Source organism: Spermophilus citellus (assembly GCF_964194105.1).
Source record: "Spermophilus citellus genome assembly, chromosome: 4".
Classification (NCBI taxonomy): Eukaryota; Metazoa; Chordata; class Mammalia; order Rodentia; family Sciuridae; genus Spermophilus; species Spermophilus citellus.
Window position 1 is genome coordinate 146,818,066 of NC_138185.1, and position 16,558 is coordinate 146,834,623.

Genomic DNA, 16,558 nt, shown 5'->3' on the forward strand with positions numbered 1-16,558 from the left:
GGGTAACATTATGATTATGTATAACTGGGATTCATATATAAGAAATATCTTCACATATAGATATTAGGTATAAACACACATATAAGTATATGTACATATAAATATGCCTGCATATGAAATTGTATTTCTGTATCTATATATTGCCCACATACCATATGGGGTTGTGGTAAGGGTGCTGAATCAGAATCACTCTGCAAACTTAAAGATCCAGCTATCACGTTGGAAGACAGGAGAGCAAGAGAGTGCATGCCCCTGGGATCTCTTTATAGGGAAAAGAACAAAAGATTTTCAATAGAATGTTCTACTTCAAATAAGGCAGGGGGTGGACTGGTCAAGCCCCAATGGGTAACACTCAGGTGCAGAGCCATGAGAAAGCAAAACTTCTTTGCCCAGCTAAGGTGGAGGTCACCTGCATCGTGCAGCCTACAGCATGCAATGCCAGACCAACACCCTCTTGGCTCAAGGATGAGAGAGAATGCTTAATCATAGCTCATGGGTAGCCACCCACAGATATACATATTGTGTCATTATTATATCAAATTATCTGGCCAATTTGTTTAGTCAAACAATATTTAGGATGTTTCTGATCAGATTGAAATCTCAGAATTGACATTTTTTATGATATTGGTATCTAAATTGATGGGATTCTGTGTAAGAAGATTACCCTTCATAATTCCCTACAACTCAAAGAATCACTTAAAGGCCTTGATAGAACAAAGACTGACCTTCTATCAGCAAAAGGAACTCTGTCAGTAGGCTGCCAATTAACTAAAACTTCTACATATTTCAATTTCTAAAATGTATGTTTATAGGGTCAGATTTTGATTCAACTCATCAAACATTGAATTCATTTAGTCTCTAAAATTTTTTAGAGCCAATTCCTCAAGATCTCTTTCCATCTGCATACATATGCACACACATACATATCCTGTTGGTTCTATTTCTCTGTAGAGCCCTGAGTGATACATATATACATATATATGATACATACATATGTACACATGTACAATACTCATATGTGCAATATCTATATATTATAAACATATATATACAAAGTGTGATTTCAAACTTTGAGAGTAAGGTAAAGACATGATGCCATTTTACTCCTGACTAACTCAATGTGTATTTCCTAAGACAGCATCATTTTCAGAATCAGGAATTCTATATTACTATTTTATGAATATCTAATCAAAAGACTCACTCAGTTTCAATGACCATTAACTGATTGGTGTCCTTTAAATAAGACAAAACCTGGAATCACAACTTATAATTCATTGCCATGCCTTTTTATTATGCATTTATCTTCAACAATTCTTTAATTTTTCCTTGAGCTTCACAGCCATGATTTTTTTTTATGGTTAAAACCAATAGAATTTGTAGAATATGACAATGAGTTTTGATAATGTTTCCTTCTCAGTATATCGTGGCAGTACTATCACAAAAATGGTACTGTGTCCTTCTCAATAATTCATATCAAGATCAGATAATGGCAACTTGTCCCATTAGTATTGGTATTAAACTTGACAACATCAGCAACATGGCCTGCCAGATATCTCCTTTAAAATTACTACTTATGCAACCATGCTGTTATATAATTAAAGAGTGCTATTTAGGGAAAATATTTGAGACTATATAAATATTTTACTCCTCACTACAATTAACTGGTAATTTTAGTATAAATTGAAGATTTTTCCCTATATCAATTATTAAAATGATAATTTCCAAATAATTATTTTTCACTTCCATCATTTGATCTATATTTACCAGTTATTTCTTGACAAAAGAGAAATACTAATTTTCCCCCATGTATTTATTCACTTATAGACACATTTATTTATTTACATATGGATTTAATTCTATTTTTTCAATGATTTAGAATCTGTTATTATTTTCACAATGTTAAAATGATCTTACATTTGTATATTAGATCCCCTCTCACGTTGGCATATTAATAGTCTTCTCTTTTTTAACTGGAAAGTTATTTTCTGCACAAAATTTATTCCGGACTCATCTTCCACTTTCTTCATCTAGCCTCAAGATTAACAATTTCTCCAAGGATTACAGTTTCATTTGATACCAAGATTTTGGAATTAGTTGAGGTCATTGCTATTGTAGTATAATTGCTTCTAGGTAGTCCTAGAGGACAGAGATAAGGGGAAAAAAGTACGATTATATATGTATATACACATGTGTTTACAGATGAACATGTGTGTATAATGTAAATGAATAATAAATGTGATTTATATAAAACCAATTATTCGTACTGACGTTTCCAATTCTAGTCCAAAGCCAAATGTTTTATTTTAACCTTCTTCATCATTATTTGTGATCCCATCATGAATCATTTATATAAGTCATTTCCATTGTTCACTGTCTTCTCCCATCTATTCAATTAAAGACTGCATAGAATGCAGTTTCAGAATTAACCATACCATATCCAAAGTACATGTATGAAGACATAAATTGGTGTTAATATAGTTTGTAAACAACCAGAGATATGAAAAACTGTGCTCTATAAATGTAATAAGAATTGTAATAAATTCCACTGTCATATATAAATTAAAAAATAATTTAAAAAGAGTTAACCATACCAATATGATAAGAAAGCTGACTAGACTTCAATATTTTATTTAAAAAATCTAGTTGTTTGTATTCTTGTGAATATATTCAAAATACTGTGATCAAAAGCTATTAGTTCTTAAAATTAAATTTAACTGATATATGAAAACAAAAATTTATGTATTAATAAGATTAAGTAATGTTTTGAAATCATGTTTTTTAATGTTTAAAAATATCTAACTACTCAGATATTTATCACTTCTTTGTGATGAAAACTTTAAATATTATGATTTCCAGATATTCGAAATAAATTCTACATTATTGTTATCTATAGTCACTCTACTGTGAACTACTACACCAGAACTCCTCTCTCCTAATCTAACTTAGTACCCATTCATCAACCTCTTTCATCCCTCCCTCTCAGTACTCTCTCCAGCATCTGGTAACCACCATTCTACTCTCAACTTCTTTGAGATCAACTTTTAAGGTTCTATACATGAGTAAGATCACGCAGTGCTTGTCCTTATATGCCTGGCTTACTTCATTTAACATAATGGCCTCCAATGCAAGCCAGGATGTCACAAATGACAGGATTCATGGATTTTTATGGATGAATAATATTACATTATGTATATATACCACTTCTTTATGTATTTATCACTTAACAGACACTTAATAGTCTGCTTCTATTTCTTGGTTATGTTAAATATTGCTATAAAAAATCATCAGAATATAAGTGAATTTTTTTCATACTGAGATAATTTCCTTTGAACATATTACCTACTAGAATTTCTGGATAACTCTACTCTATCCTTTTTCAGTGTGGTTAGATTATCAATTTAAAAGACAATTTGTTTTATTGATTTTCTTCTTTTACATTTAAGAGTATTTACTTCATTTAAGAGTATTTACCTCATTCTTTGTTGGATATGTTATATAAAATTTCAATTAATTATATTTATGTGTAAATGTAAAGACATTCACACATATATGTATATGCATGTGAAGTGTTTATATTAAGATGTATACTTAGAGCAGTATTACTCCCCTTTGATCTTTTCCAAACCATTCGAGTCCCCTATCTTTTCCATTTCATTGCTAGTTGCTACATAAAATAAATAATCCAATTATTTTATGTTTTGCTTTCTACACTAATATGCACATTTAAAGCAACCCCAGTTTGTTTTTCCTTTTATCTAATTAATGATAGCTTACTGGGCTGGGGATATTGCTCAGTTGGTAGTGTGCTTACCTCACATGCACAAGGCCCTGGTTTCAATCCCCAGCATCACACACACACACACACACACACACACACACACACACACTAAATAAATAAATAAATAAATATTATAGCTTACTGTCAACATTTTTTAATCTGTTCTTATAAAACTATTTTCTGGATATTAGACCATGACACAATAATCCATGACACAGTATTAAACACAGGTCACAGTAATCTATCTCATTCTTCATTACAGGCAAACATTTCAAGTATGATAATAAATATAACATGATAAATCAATAGAAAGGAACAGAATTCAACTGCTCCCTAGCAGCCTATCACAACTGTGGCATTTTATACACATGACTTTGTCTAAAATGTCCTCCCCTCATCAGATTACTGCTATTATGAATTTAAGAAGAATAGCATTATGTTTTAATCTGATTTGTCAGATTGTTCACTTTCTTCTCAACTATGTGTCATTCAACTGCGCTTCAATTAGGGAGTCTGTACATGCTCAGAACTTGTTTCCAGCTGACAGGGAAAAATGTTATTGACCATATTTTCATAGATTAGTTATAAACATTTTCTCTGAATTAATTCCTGACCCCTTGACATGGAAGGCTTTACTATTAATTGGTTCAAAATGAAAAACACTGAGAAACTGCTCCTTACCTTTCCCATCCCTTCTGAGGATGAATTCACAAAGAGAGTTTGAACCATATTCAAATACATGCATATAAATTAATCATATCTTCCCTTGGGTGAACACTAACAGGGTGAAATGTTTCTGCTTTGAAATCTGCAGTCATTGCAATGATTACATATGCAGGGACCTCTACATTTTGTAGTTTCAAAAAGCTCTTCAACTCTCTCTCTCTCTCTCTCTCTCTATATATATATATATATATATATATATATATATATATATATATATATACACACACATGGGATCAAACCTAGAGTCATTTAACCACTGAGCCACATGTCCAGCCATTTTGACATATTTATTTATTTTTATTTTGATACACAATTTTGCTATTTCTTGGGGTCTCATTCTCTTCATATTTTGATAATCCAACTATAGAATTCTACATCACCAATAAATAATAATAATACTAATAAAGTATACTATTTTTCATTCACTCTTACCAATGAAGCAGACACGATTTAACTTCCACCAATAAGATATATATCTTGGGGAGAGATTTTATATAAAACTCAACAATATAAATCATATCTGAGAATGAGAATTCATTTGGTTAATACCAGTATTGGCAAAGCCTGATGTTTCAAGTTGGTGATGTAAGTAACATTTGACTAGCAGAGGCAGAATATATATGTAGTCAGCAGTGAGAGTGCACTCCCAGATAGCTGTGCAATGTAGATCAGGATAGTAATTCTATAAATTCAATATAGATATGATCCCCTGGTATTTCCACATATTTTGCCACATTTTTAAAAGTCCCCATTAATCCTTGCAAGAAAAGCCAACTAGATTATAATCTATTGTCTGAAACTGAAAATGCTTATCATTACAACATTAAGTTATATTTTCCTTTTCTTTTTGGAGACTAAGAGAAGGAGTTCTATTGATTATAATGAATATCACAGTCTTTATAGGAATAATAATAAGGTATAGAATAGAATACAATTTAAGATATTAGTTGATAATTCTATGCTTCTATTTCCCCACTCCCTTTTCTTTATAAGCTTTATAAACAACTAATTGTAAATAGTATTGACCAAATGGTAACACATGATGTTCTTGTGATAATCTGCCACTGAAATTAAAACAGTTTTCTTAATACATTTGTTCCAATGAAGGAAAATTGTCAGATGTTAAACCAGAAACTCTTGCCCCTAGATTGCTAGGCAGAAGTTTTTCAATGTGTCCTAAAATGAGAACATTCACCTTTTTGTCTATGTTTCAAATGTTTTACAACTTCAATTTGCACAATTATTTGTACAATGTTGTAGAGACATGATATGAAATAGAAGCTTAAAGACATTGTCTTTGAAACAGAATGATGAAGGATCTAGTACATTGGTTGATGTAAAAAGTCCATTCCATTAAAAAAGAATAAAACACTTAAAAATAACCTAATCAAGGAGGTAAAAGAACTCTACAATGAAATTTATAGAACAAGAATGGAAGAAATTGAAGAACAAACTAGAAAATGAAATGATCTCATGGATAGTCAGAATTAATATTAAAATGCACCTATTACCAAAAGCAATCTACAGATTCAATACAAACACTATTAAAATGCCAATGATATTATTCTCATAACTAGAAAAAGGCATTCCTAAAATTTATATGGAAAAACAAAACATCCAAAATAGCCAAAGAAATCCTGAGCAAAGAAAAGTAATGCATAGTACAAAGCCATATTAACAAAAGAGAATGATACTGGCATGCAAAGAGACATTTACTTCAATGGAACAGAATAGAAGACACATAGACAATGTACATGGGAGAAAAGACAGCCTGTTTAACATTTGTGCCAGAAAACTTGGATATTCATATACAGAAGAAGAAACTAAATCCTATCTCTCATCCTGTACTGAAACCAATACCAAATGGATCAAAGGCCTAAGTATGAGACCCCAAAATCTGAAATTGCTAGAATAATGTATAGGAAAAATGTTTCAATGTACAAGAATAGTCTAAACTTCCTGAATAGAACCCCTATGACACTGTAACTAAGAATCAATTAGTGTGATTGAAAGAATGAACAAGGCTCGTCATTGGAGAAAATTTCCATTTATTAAGGAATAGCTCTGCATATTTATAGAGCAGAGGGTGATTTGACAGTTATGACAGTTTAATAGTTGAACAGTTTGACAGTTGGCATGGGGTGCTTTCTGATTGGTGGGGAAAGAGCATGTGAGCCACCAGGGCTAGTCTGATTGGTAGGTAAGGATCATGTGAGCCAGCAGGGCTAGTCTGATTGGTGGGTAAGGATCATATGAGCCAGCAGGACTAGTCTGATTGGTGGGTAAGGATCATGTGAGCCAGCAGGGCTAGTCTGATTGGTGGGTAAGGATCATGTGAGCCAGCAGGGCTCACCATTGGATGGCTCTTCTCGGGGGATGGGGAAGTTAGTCTTTGGAGCTGGGGCGACTCCCAACAGTGATGGTATCAAATTAAAAAGCTTTTGCACTGCAAAAGGAAAAATTAACAGAGTGAAGAGACAACTGAAAGAATGCGAGAATCATCTTTGCCAGGGGATTAATACCCAAAATACATAAAAACTCAAAATACTGAACACAAAACAATAAAAACAAAATAAAACAAACAAATAAACTATTAATAAAAGGTTAAATTAACTAAATAGATACTTTACAAAAGAAGAGTGCAAATTGCCAACTATTATATGAAACTATTTTCAACATCTTTGACTATCAGGGAAATAAATGCAGACCAAAAAAACTATGAGATTCCATCTCACTCTAGTCAAAATAGCAATCATCAAAACCACAAATAAAATAAATGCTGGCCAAGATGCAGAGAAAAAGAAACACTTATATACCATTGGTGGGAATTTAAATTAATACAAACACTATAGAAATTTAGTCATTAATATATAATCATATAAAAAAGAATTTAGTCATTAATATATATATTTTATATATTTTATATAAATATTTATATAAAATATGTATTAATTATATAAATATATATTTATATAAAATATATTTATATTTATATATTATATTTATATAATTATATACTTATATTTAGATTTTATATTTATATATTATATATAAATATATAAATATACATTTATATTTATATACTAAATATACATATATAAATATATATATATTTAGTCATTAATATATAATAATATAAAAAAGAATTCGAAGCTTTGTAATTTTCAAGTTAAGATAGTTACGAAAGCAATAACAATATATTTTTTTCAGTTAAAACTAATAAAAATAAGTATACAGGTTCTTCCAAAGCTAAAAATAAAATTACCATATGATCCAATCATAATGTTCTTGGGTATTTATCCAATATAATTAAAGTCAGCATGCTTTAGAGATACACACATACCCATGTTTATTACTGTGTCATTCAAAACAGTCAGGTTATAGAATCAATCTAAATGTCCATCAACTAATGAGTGGACAAAGAAAATGTGGTACATATCACAATGGAGTTTTATTCAGCCATAAAAAAATAAAATTGTGTCATTTGGGTGGAAGAGGAGAGCATCATATTAAGTGAAATAAGTTAGAGAAAATACTATTTTGTATTTTCTTTCATATTTGGAAGCTAGAGATAAACAAAACAAAACAAAAAAAAGAGATGCCATAAAAGTAGAAGGAAGACCATTAGAGTAGAAGAAGGGCATCAGGAGGAGGGAGGAGAGAAGGGAAGAAAGGTCTTGGAGAGTAAAGTTGACCAACTTGTTTTAATGCATTTTTATGAACAAACCACAAGAAAATTCAGCATTCTGTATAGTTAACATGAACCAATTAAAATACTCAGACAATACCTGTTCTGTAATCCTCAAATCTCATTATTAGTTGTTAAATTTTTACATAAAATATGAAATAAATGAATAATTAATTTATATTCATATTTAGTTATTAATATATAATCATATAAAAAAGAATTCTAAGCTTTGTAATTTTCAAGTTAAGATAGTTACAAAAGCAATAATAATATTTACTTTTCAGTTAAAAATAATCAAACAGCCCAGTGGTGTGATCCATGCCTATAATCCCAGCAGCTCTGAAAGTTGAGGTAGGAGGATCACGTGTTCAAAGCCAGCCTCAGGCATGGCGAGGAACTAAGCAACTAAGGGAGATCTTGTCTCTAAATAAAATATAAAAAAGGGCTGGGAATGTGGTTCAGTGGTTGAGTGCCCTGAGTTCAATTCCCGGTTTGAAAAAAAACAAAAAATAGTCCAGCAATATCAGTAAGATAAATATGTTAATAAGAACATTAATATTCATTCTGTGTAAGGAAAAAAATAACAGCATACCTAGTATATGGGAGGCTCTCTATGAACTTGCTATTCCTTTTTATTCACTAGACTATCAGCTTCTGAAAGCCTAGGAACATGTTTTTATATTTGTATCCTTTATGATTAACCTATGACTAAAATACAATAAATGATCAAATGTAGCTTTAAGAGATAAATGAATAATTAGAAAAGATGTGAATGGAGCTAATGAATATTTGAAGCATCATAGAAGTGTCATAGCTTGCAGTTGCAAAGTCATAATTAAACTTCTAATCCACACAAGCCTTTCCATTCTCTGTTTCTACTCTTTCTACCCTTCCACAGGACTGTCCATATATTGCATTCTCCTCACTATGACCCACCACAATCATTGCTTTTGTAGTGGAATATTAAGAGCCCACATAAGCTGCATCTCATTATTTCACAGTAGAGAATAAAAAATAAATGGTCCCCAAAATGGTTTGGATTAACCAAAGATGAAAGTAAGACATCAACTCTAAATCCTTCTCAATCTCCTGGGTAGGGCTAGGTTCATCTGCCATATATTAACTATCATTAATGCTAAAAGACCAAGCAATACTTGGCAGCCCTGAAGTTTTATTCCTTCAAAAAAATGAATTCCCTTTAGAATCACCAATTAGAGTTCCCAGAGTTTTCTGGCTCTTAATGACCACTACATAACTCAGAAGAGAGACTTTATTAGGAGGTCCACAGGTTGGAGTTTACATGCTTTAAAGGTGTATTTTCTTATGGAACTCTGAATTCAGAAGGTTCCTGCCCATGGAGCTATTTCCCCACCAGGATTCATTGTGCTTACTGCATCTGAACTGGTAAGAAGGCATTGTTAGCATATTAAAGCCAATACATTTGGCTGTTAGAACTCACAAATAACTGCTGTTCACTAAACGTGTTGTGAATACACATATAAAGGCAGAGTTTCAGGTTTCAGAAAAAGCTCCAGAGATTCTAAAGTTTTTTCCAAAAGAAAACTAAACACAGAGTTACAAAAAGTAAGAGAGATGATTTACATGAAGTTTCTAGTTTAGAGTTTGAAATACAGGAGAGTTTTAATAAATCATTGAATTTATTAATATTGAGGAAAGAATGAGGAGATTCCATTATATTCGAGGCACTGTGCTATGTGCTAATATACCAATAATAACAAAAAATTAACAATCTTGGAAGGAAAGAATAATGAATATATATATATATATATATATATATATATATATATATATATATATATGTATGTATGTATATCTTTTATATATACAAAATTACAACACAGGTTATAAGAGCAGTGCTCCAGGGATATAGAAGAGAGAATCTTCAATTCTGACTATGTTAGGAAAAGTGCCACTGAGAATGTTATCCATTTAGACATTGAGGATGAGTAGCACGAGTTAGAAAAGCAAAAGATAGCTCATTGATTGGTATGTGTGCATTTCTTCTTATGAGGGACTTGCATTTCCTGAAATCTTTTTTTTCTAGAGGCTTTATGGGAAGAGCTGGGCTGCTACTAAATAAGTTCCTAAAATAGTCAACTCTCAAGGACTCTTGCTAATTTGAGATTCTGAGCATTGCTATGTCCTAGGCAGAGTTCTATTTGGAATTTTATTTTGTTATTATTGTTGATTGGCTCCTAACCAGTCACAGGGAAAGAGATTTCTCCAACTAGTGTTGCTGATCGCTGACCTTAGAACTTTTGCTGAGAAGTTGGAAAGAATGAAGAGCTTAGAAAACACAAGTATGAAGTCAAACAACAAGTGCTGGTGAGGATGTGGGGAAAAGGGTACACTTGTACATTGTTGGTGGGACTGCAAATTGGTGCAACCAATTTGGAAAGCAGTATGGAGATTTCTTGGAAAGCTGGGAATGGAACCACCATTTGACCCAGCTATTCCCCTTCTCGGTCTATTCCCTAAAGACCTAAAAAGAGCATGCTACAGGGACACTGCTACATCGATGTTCATAGCAGCACAATTCACAATAGCAAGTCTGTGGAACCAACCTAGATGCCCTTCAATAGACGAATGGATAAAAAAAAAATGTGGCATTTATACACAATGGAGTATTACTCTGCATTAAAAAATGACAAAATCATAGAATTTGGAGGGAAATGGATGGCATTAGAGCAGATTATGCTAAGTGAAGCTAGCCAATCCCTAAAAAACAAATGCCAAATGTCTTCTTTGATATAAGGAGAGTAACTAAGAACAGAGTAGGGAAGAAGAGCATGAGAAGAAGACTAACATTAAACAGGGATGAGAGGTGGGAGGGAAAGGGAGAGAGAAGGGAAATTGCATGGAAATGGAAGGAGACCCTCAGGGTTATACAAAATTACATACAAGAGGAAGTGAGGGGAAAGGGAAAAATAATACAATGGGGAGAAATGAATTACAGTAGAGGGGGTAGAGAGAGAAGAGGGGAGGGGAGGAGAGGGGAGGGGGGATAGTAGAGGATAGGAAAGGCAGCAGAATACAACAGACATGAGTATGTCAATATGTAAATCAATGGAAGTGTAACTGATGTGATTCTGCAATCTGTATACGGGGTAAAAATGGGAGTTCATAACCCACTTGAATCAAAGTGTGAAATATGATATATCAAGAACTATGTAATGTTTTGAACAACCAATAAAAAAAGAAAAAAGAAAGAAAGAAAACACAAGTATGCACTAAACAAGAAGTGCAGACCTATCCTACATACCTCTTAGAGCCTGAGGAAGCACAGAAGTTAGAAGATCACTAGAATTCAGCTTTACTTCTGTGACCCCACCAATAAATAATTCCTCTGATATTTTAACTAATTCATTGCAAAACTTTGCCTCAGAATAGCAGACAATTCAAACTTAAATGGCAACATGATTTAAAAAATAAAAACCCTACTCAGTATGAATGCAATAACAGTGTTATTTATTCAATTATTCAGTATTTTATTTTTTACTAGGAATTTATTAATTCCAATGATCTTATTATAAAAAATTAGTTTTTAAAATCTTGCAGTGAAATGCAAGACTAGGCTAAAGGTAAGCCTCAACTCCAAAGTTATGGATGTTACCTTTGATGTCATGAAGTCCAGAGTTTGAATCCTTGCACTTTATTTTAATGAACTTCAGCAAGTAAACACTAAGAAGAGTGGCAACAGCTAACATTTGCCGTGTGCCATCTAGGAGCTCAATTATGGGTTAAAGACTTTATACACACTATTTTGATCAAAATATTCCACCCACCTCTGAGTCACATTCCTTATTGTTAATTTTGTGATGTAACATAGGTACTTAGAAGTGCCTAATATGGAAAATACTGATGAGTATATTGTGGTGTTACAGAAAACCTGAGCATGCCTTCCCCTTCATTGTCTAACACTAAGTCCTCCACACAACTCAGCCTTCAGTGACAAGCCAATCACGGAATTCCTGTGATTCCTTTATTCTTTCTGTAAGTAACCCTTAAATAGCAATATCACTGAAGTCAGTTAAAGATCATGTGAATTTGAATAGAAAAAGGAACATCTCATGAACATTTTTCAAAACTGGTAGATTATTTTTCTCTATATACAAAGAAATTACATCCCTGAATCTAAATCCTTAAGCCCATTTGGCATACTGTATATGTTCATAAGTGCAAGGAAGCACTGTACAGGTGAGCATTAAATCCTAAGATAAAAATTTGCAGCACATAGCTCTGCATATGTTTTTATGAGTTACTGTTAATTCAATGGCTATACCACAAGTGACACATTCTTTTTATAAATTTATCAAAGTCTGAGTAGTTTAAGGTTTAAGGTGGATTGAAATGTATTCCATTGTACAGGGATGGCATGGTAGAAAAAGAAGAATGCTGTCCTAATTTGTATGTAATGTGTAATTTTAAAATTTTTTCATAGATCATGCTTTTGAACTTTTGTCTAACTATTTGCCTAATTCAAATCCATGCATATTTTGTCTCTTTTATGTTCCTTAGAAAATGTAGATTTCCATGTTACATTTAGGTTTATGATCCACATTTTAGGTAAATTTTATACATATCAAGAGGTTTAGGTTGAGTTTCATTGTACTTTTTTTTATTTTACATATTCACATATCCAATTTTTCAATTTTGATTTGTTTCAAAGACTTTTTTACACAAATAGAGCTCATTTTTTCATCTCTGCTTGTATATAAAGTATATGCACACCATTCATATCTTAATAAATGTACTAAGGTAATGATATCCATCTCATTTCACCATATTTTTTTACCCCCTGTTTCAAAGATTTTGATGCTTTAAACTATATTTTCTCCTTTCACCTATTTTATACAAATGTGTTATTGTATTTAAAAGTGCATCACCCTAAGGTCACTATTTTTAAAAAATATTTTTAGTTGTAGATGGACACAATACCTTTATTTATTTATTTTTATGCAGTGCTGAGAATTGAACACAGTGCCTCACACATACTAGGCAAGTGCTCTACCAGTGAGCTACAACCACAGTCCCCTAAGATCACTCTTAATTCTGTTTGTGCTCTGTCCACCATGTCATCTTTCTTTATGCTCTAAAACTTCTTAAACTCTGTGTCTCACCCAATGTCTCAGTTTCCTCATCTCACATTGAATTCATTTCTCAAGTTTTCAATCACTGAAGTTATTTTCTGAAAAATAGATTGATGGTCAAGTCTAAAGGACCACACCACGTGATAGCAGACAGAGCTATTTCTACTGCTCACTCAGATCCAAACTATACTATACTTAAGTATTATCTTTAATTTATGAAACATCATGCCTCATTATCAGTAACTTATATGTTTGTAAATAAAATATAATTGATTTCAGAGACTAGTATAAGATTTTAAAAACCTTTATACTTTTTCTTTCCATTTAAATTAATTTCATTTTTATTTAATAATATAAAATATACACATTTCAGAGTATCATGTAATGTTTTGAATCATGCATACATAGTTAAATGTTTAAACAAGGATAACTCTGTCTATCACCGTGAGCATTTATCATTTCTTTATAATGAATACATTAAAAATCTTTCTTATAATTTTTTTGAAATATACATTATGTTATCCTGTAGTGTCACCCTCTTATGCTATAGCACATCAAAAACTCTTACTCCTATCTCACTCTAAATTAGTGATCAACCTCTACCAATCTGTTCTTCATTCTAAACTAGTGATCAACCTCTACCAATCTGTCCCTCATCCTCCTCCTCTCCACAAACAGTGGTAACTACAATTCTATTCACAAATTCTATAAAATTGTTTTTTTTTTTATATTCTACAAATAAGTGGGATCATGCTTGTTCATCTGTGCTTGGCTTATTTTACTTAGTGTTCTTCACTTCTATCCAAATTTTTGAAAATGACAGATTTTTTTTAGCTGAATGGTGGTAATTAATTGCATATATGTACTGCCTTTTCTTTGTCCATTCATCAGTCTATAGACACTTAGATTTTTTTTCCAATCTTAAACACTGTGAATAGGGATGTGAATATGAGAGTACAGATGTCTCTTTGACTTTTTGATTTCATTTCCTTTGGATATTCACCCAGTACTGGAACAGCTGGATCATGGTATAGTTGTTAATAAATTTTTGAAAAACCTCCATATTGTTTATCATACTGGCTGTACTAACTTACATTCCCACCAACAGTGGATGAAGGTTCACTTTTCCTAATATTGTTGAAAGAACATAGCAACCTTTGTGGTATAAGTGATCTCTTTTTTTCTCTACAGGTCATCTGTGAACAAGCAATGAGATCAAAACCATGCAACTACTAAATCAATCTCAAGTATCAGAATTTATTTTGGTGGGACTGACCAGCTTTAAGGATATAGAGTTTCTTCTCTTTGCCCTCTTCTCAATTATCTATTTGGTAACAGTTTTAGGGAACCTTTTCATTATACTTACTGTATTTTTAACTCCAAACCTGAACACCCCCATGTACTTCCTCCTTGGGAATCTCTCCTTTGTAGATATGTCTCTTGCTTCCTTTGCCACCCCTAAAATGATTGTGAATTTGATAAAACACAGGAAGACTATTTCTTTTCTTGGTTGCTTCACTCAGATATTTCTTCTCCACTTACTAGGTGCAACTGAAACTGTACTATTGGTTTCCATGGCCTTTGACAGATATGTGGCCATTTGTAAGCCCCTATACTACATGACTATCATGAACAAGAAACTGTGTATTTTGCTTGTAGTCATGTCATGGTGCTCAGGTCTCCTTCATGTAGGACTTCAGTTACCCTTTGCCATAAACTTACCTTTCTGTGGTCCTAATGTGGTGGATAGCATTTTCTGTGATCTCCCTCTGGTTAGCAAACTTGCATGCACAGACACCTATTTTGTACAAGTAGTCATTGTTGCCAACAGTGGCATGATCTCCATGAGTTGTTTCCTCATTTTGCTTATTTCTTATACTTTGATCCTCACAACCATTAGAAGAAGCTCTTCTATTGGGCAGTCTAAAGCCCGCTCCACTTTGACAGCTCACATCACGGTGGTGATTATCTTCTTTGGTCCGTGCATCTTTATCTATGTCTGGCCCTTCAACAACCACTCTGTGGATAAGTTCCTTGCTGTATTCTATACCATTATCACCCCTATCTTGAATCCACTCATCTACACTCTACGAAACAAAGAAATGAAGACAGCCATGAGGAAACTCTGGAGAGCCCTTGTGCATTCTAATGAAGATTCTTAGGTTAGAAGCATGATTACAGAGAAATGGAGTGTTGTTCAGATCTCTAAAACTTTCTTTTAAAATAAACTTATCGAAGTAATATAGAGAGAAACAAATAAAATAGCAAGATTGTAGAAGATAAATATCTGATAATATTTTGAATGTTTAACCAATGTAAAATTAATAAATTTTTATTGATCCTTAAAATGATGCTCAGTGAGTTATAACAATTGTCAAAAATTTCCTTGTCTGTCAAAGCAGTTTGATCGATATGTATTTTAACAAGGTACTCATAAGCCTTGCTATGAAAGGCCAATTAAGCCAATCTCCAGAATGTCTGTTATAATTTTCTGTACATAAAGATAGTTTTCTGTCTTCTCTATGATATTAGTGTCTGAGTCACAAATTACATGTGGTACCTTTACAAAGCCAGAAACTGAGTTGCACCATCTACCTTCCTGATCAAAGTCACTCATTTTCCCTTTTGCCACCAAAATGACATTTTTATATACTCATCTTTATGTTAATAAAATGAAATCTTACTACCATCTTCATGACCTTGATATTTCAATTTCATAGAATTATTCCCTGACTCCAAATAGAAGGTTATACATTTTAGAGAAATACTGTGGATTTTGGAAACGATATTATATATTGCTTCCAATATATATGTATAAGGGAAAGAACGCAGAGGCACTTAAACACTGAGCTACATCCTTAGCCCTTCTTAATATTTTATTTAGAAACAGAGTCTTATTGAGTTGCTTAGAGCCTCACTAAATTGCTGAGGCTGGCTTTGAACTCTAGATCCGTCTGCCTCAGCCTCCTGAGAAACTGAAATTATGGTGTGTGCCACTGCACCCAGCTTGAAAGAAATATATTTTTGTTTGTGTTCCATGGCCCAGACATCAGCTCAGCCAATATAGAAAGAGAATCCATGACTTGAATCCTGAACCACCATATCTAGTCTCTCTGACTCTTGTTTCAAAAGCACCTGTGCCTCACATACCATTACCAGTGGTCAATGGGAGTCCTTGGTCCCAGGTATCACTGTTATAACCTCCTGAGAATGCAGATCTATGGTACTGCACACTAGCTTGTGCTTTGGCCTCCA

The 16,558-nt window shown here is 32.6% G+C and overlaps 1 protein-coding gene across 1 annotated transcript; it reads left to right on the forward strand.

The window, feature by feature from the left end:
• Window positions 1–14,526: 14,526 nt before the first annotated feature.
• On the forward strand, window positions 14,527–15,465 carry LOC308646201 (olfactory receptor 4K17-like; the record flags this gene model as incomplete). Its single annotated transcript, XM_081288867.1, has 1 exon — window positions 14,527–15,465. One exon carries the CDS (start codon window positions 14,527–14,529, stop codon window positions 15,463–15,465), a length of 939 nt encoding a protein of 312 aa, XP_081144993.1.
• Window positions 15,466–16,558: the final 1,093 nt, after the last annotated feature.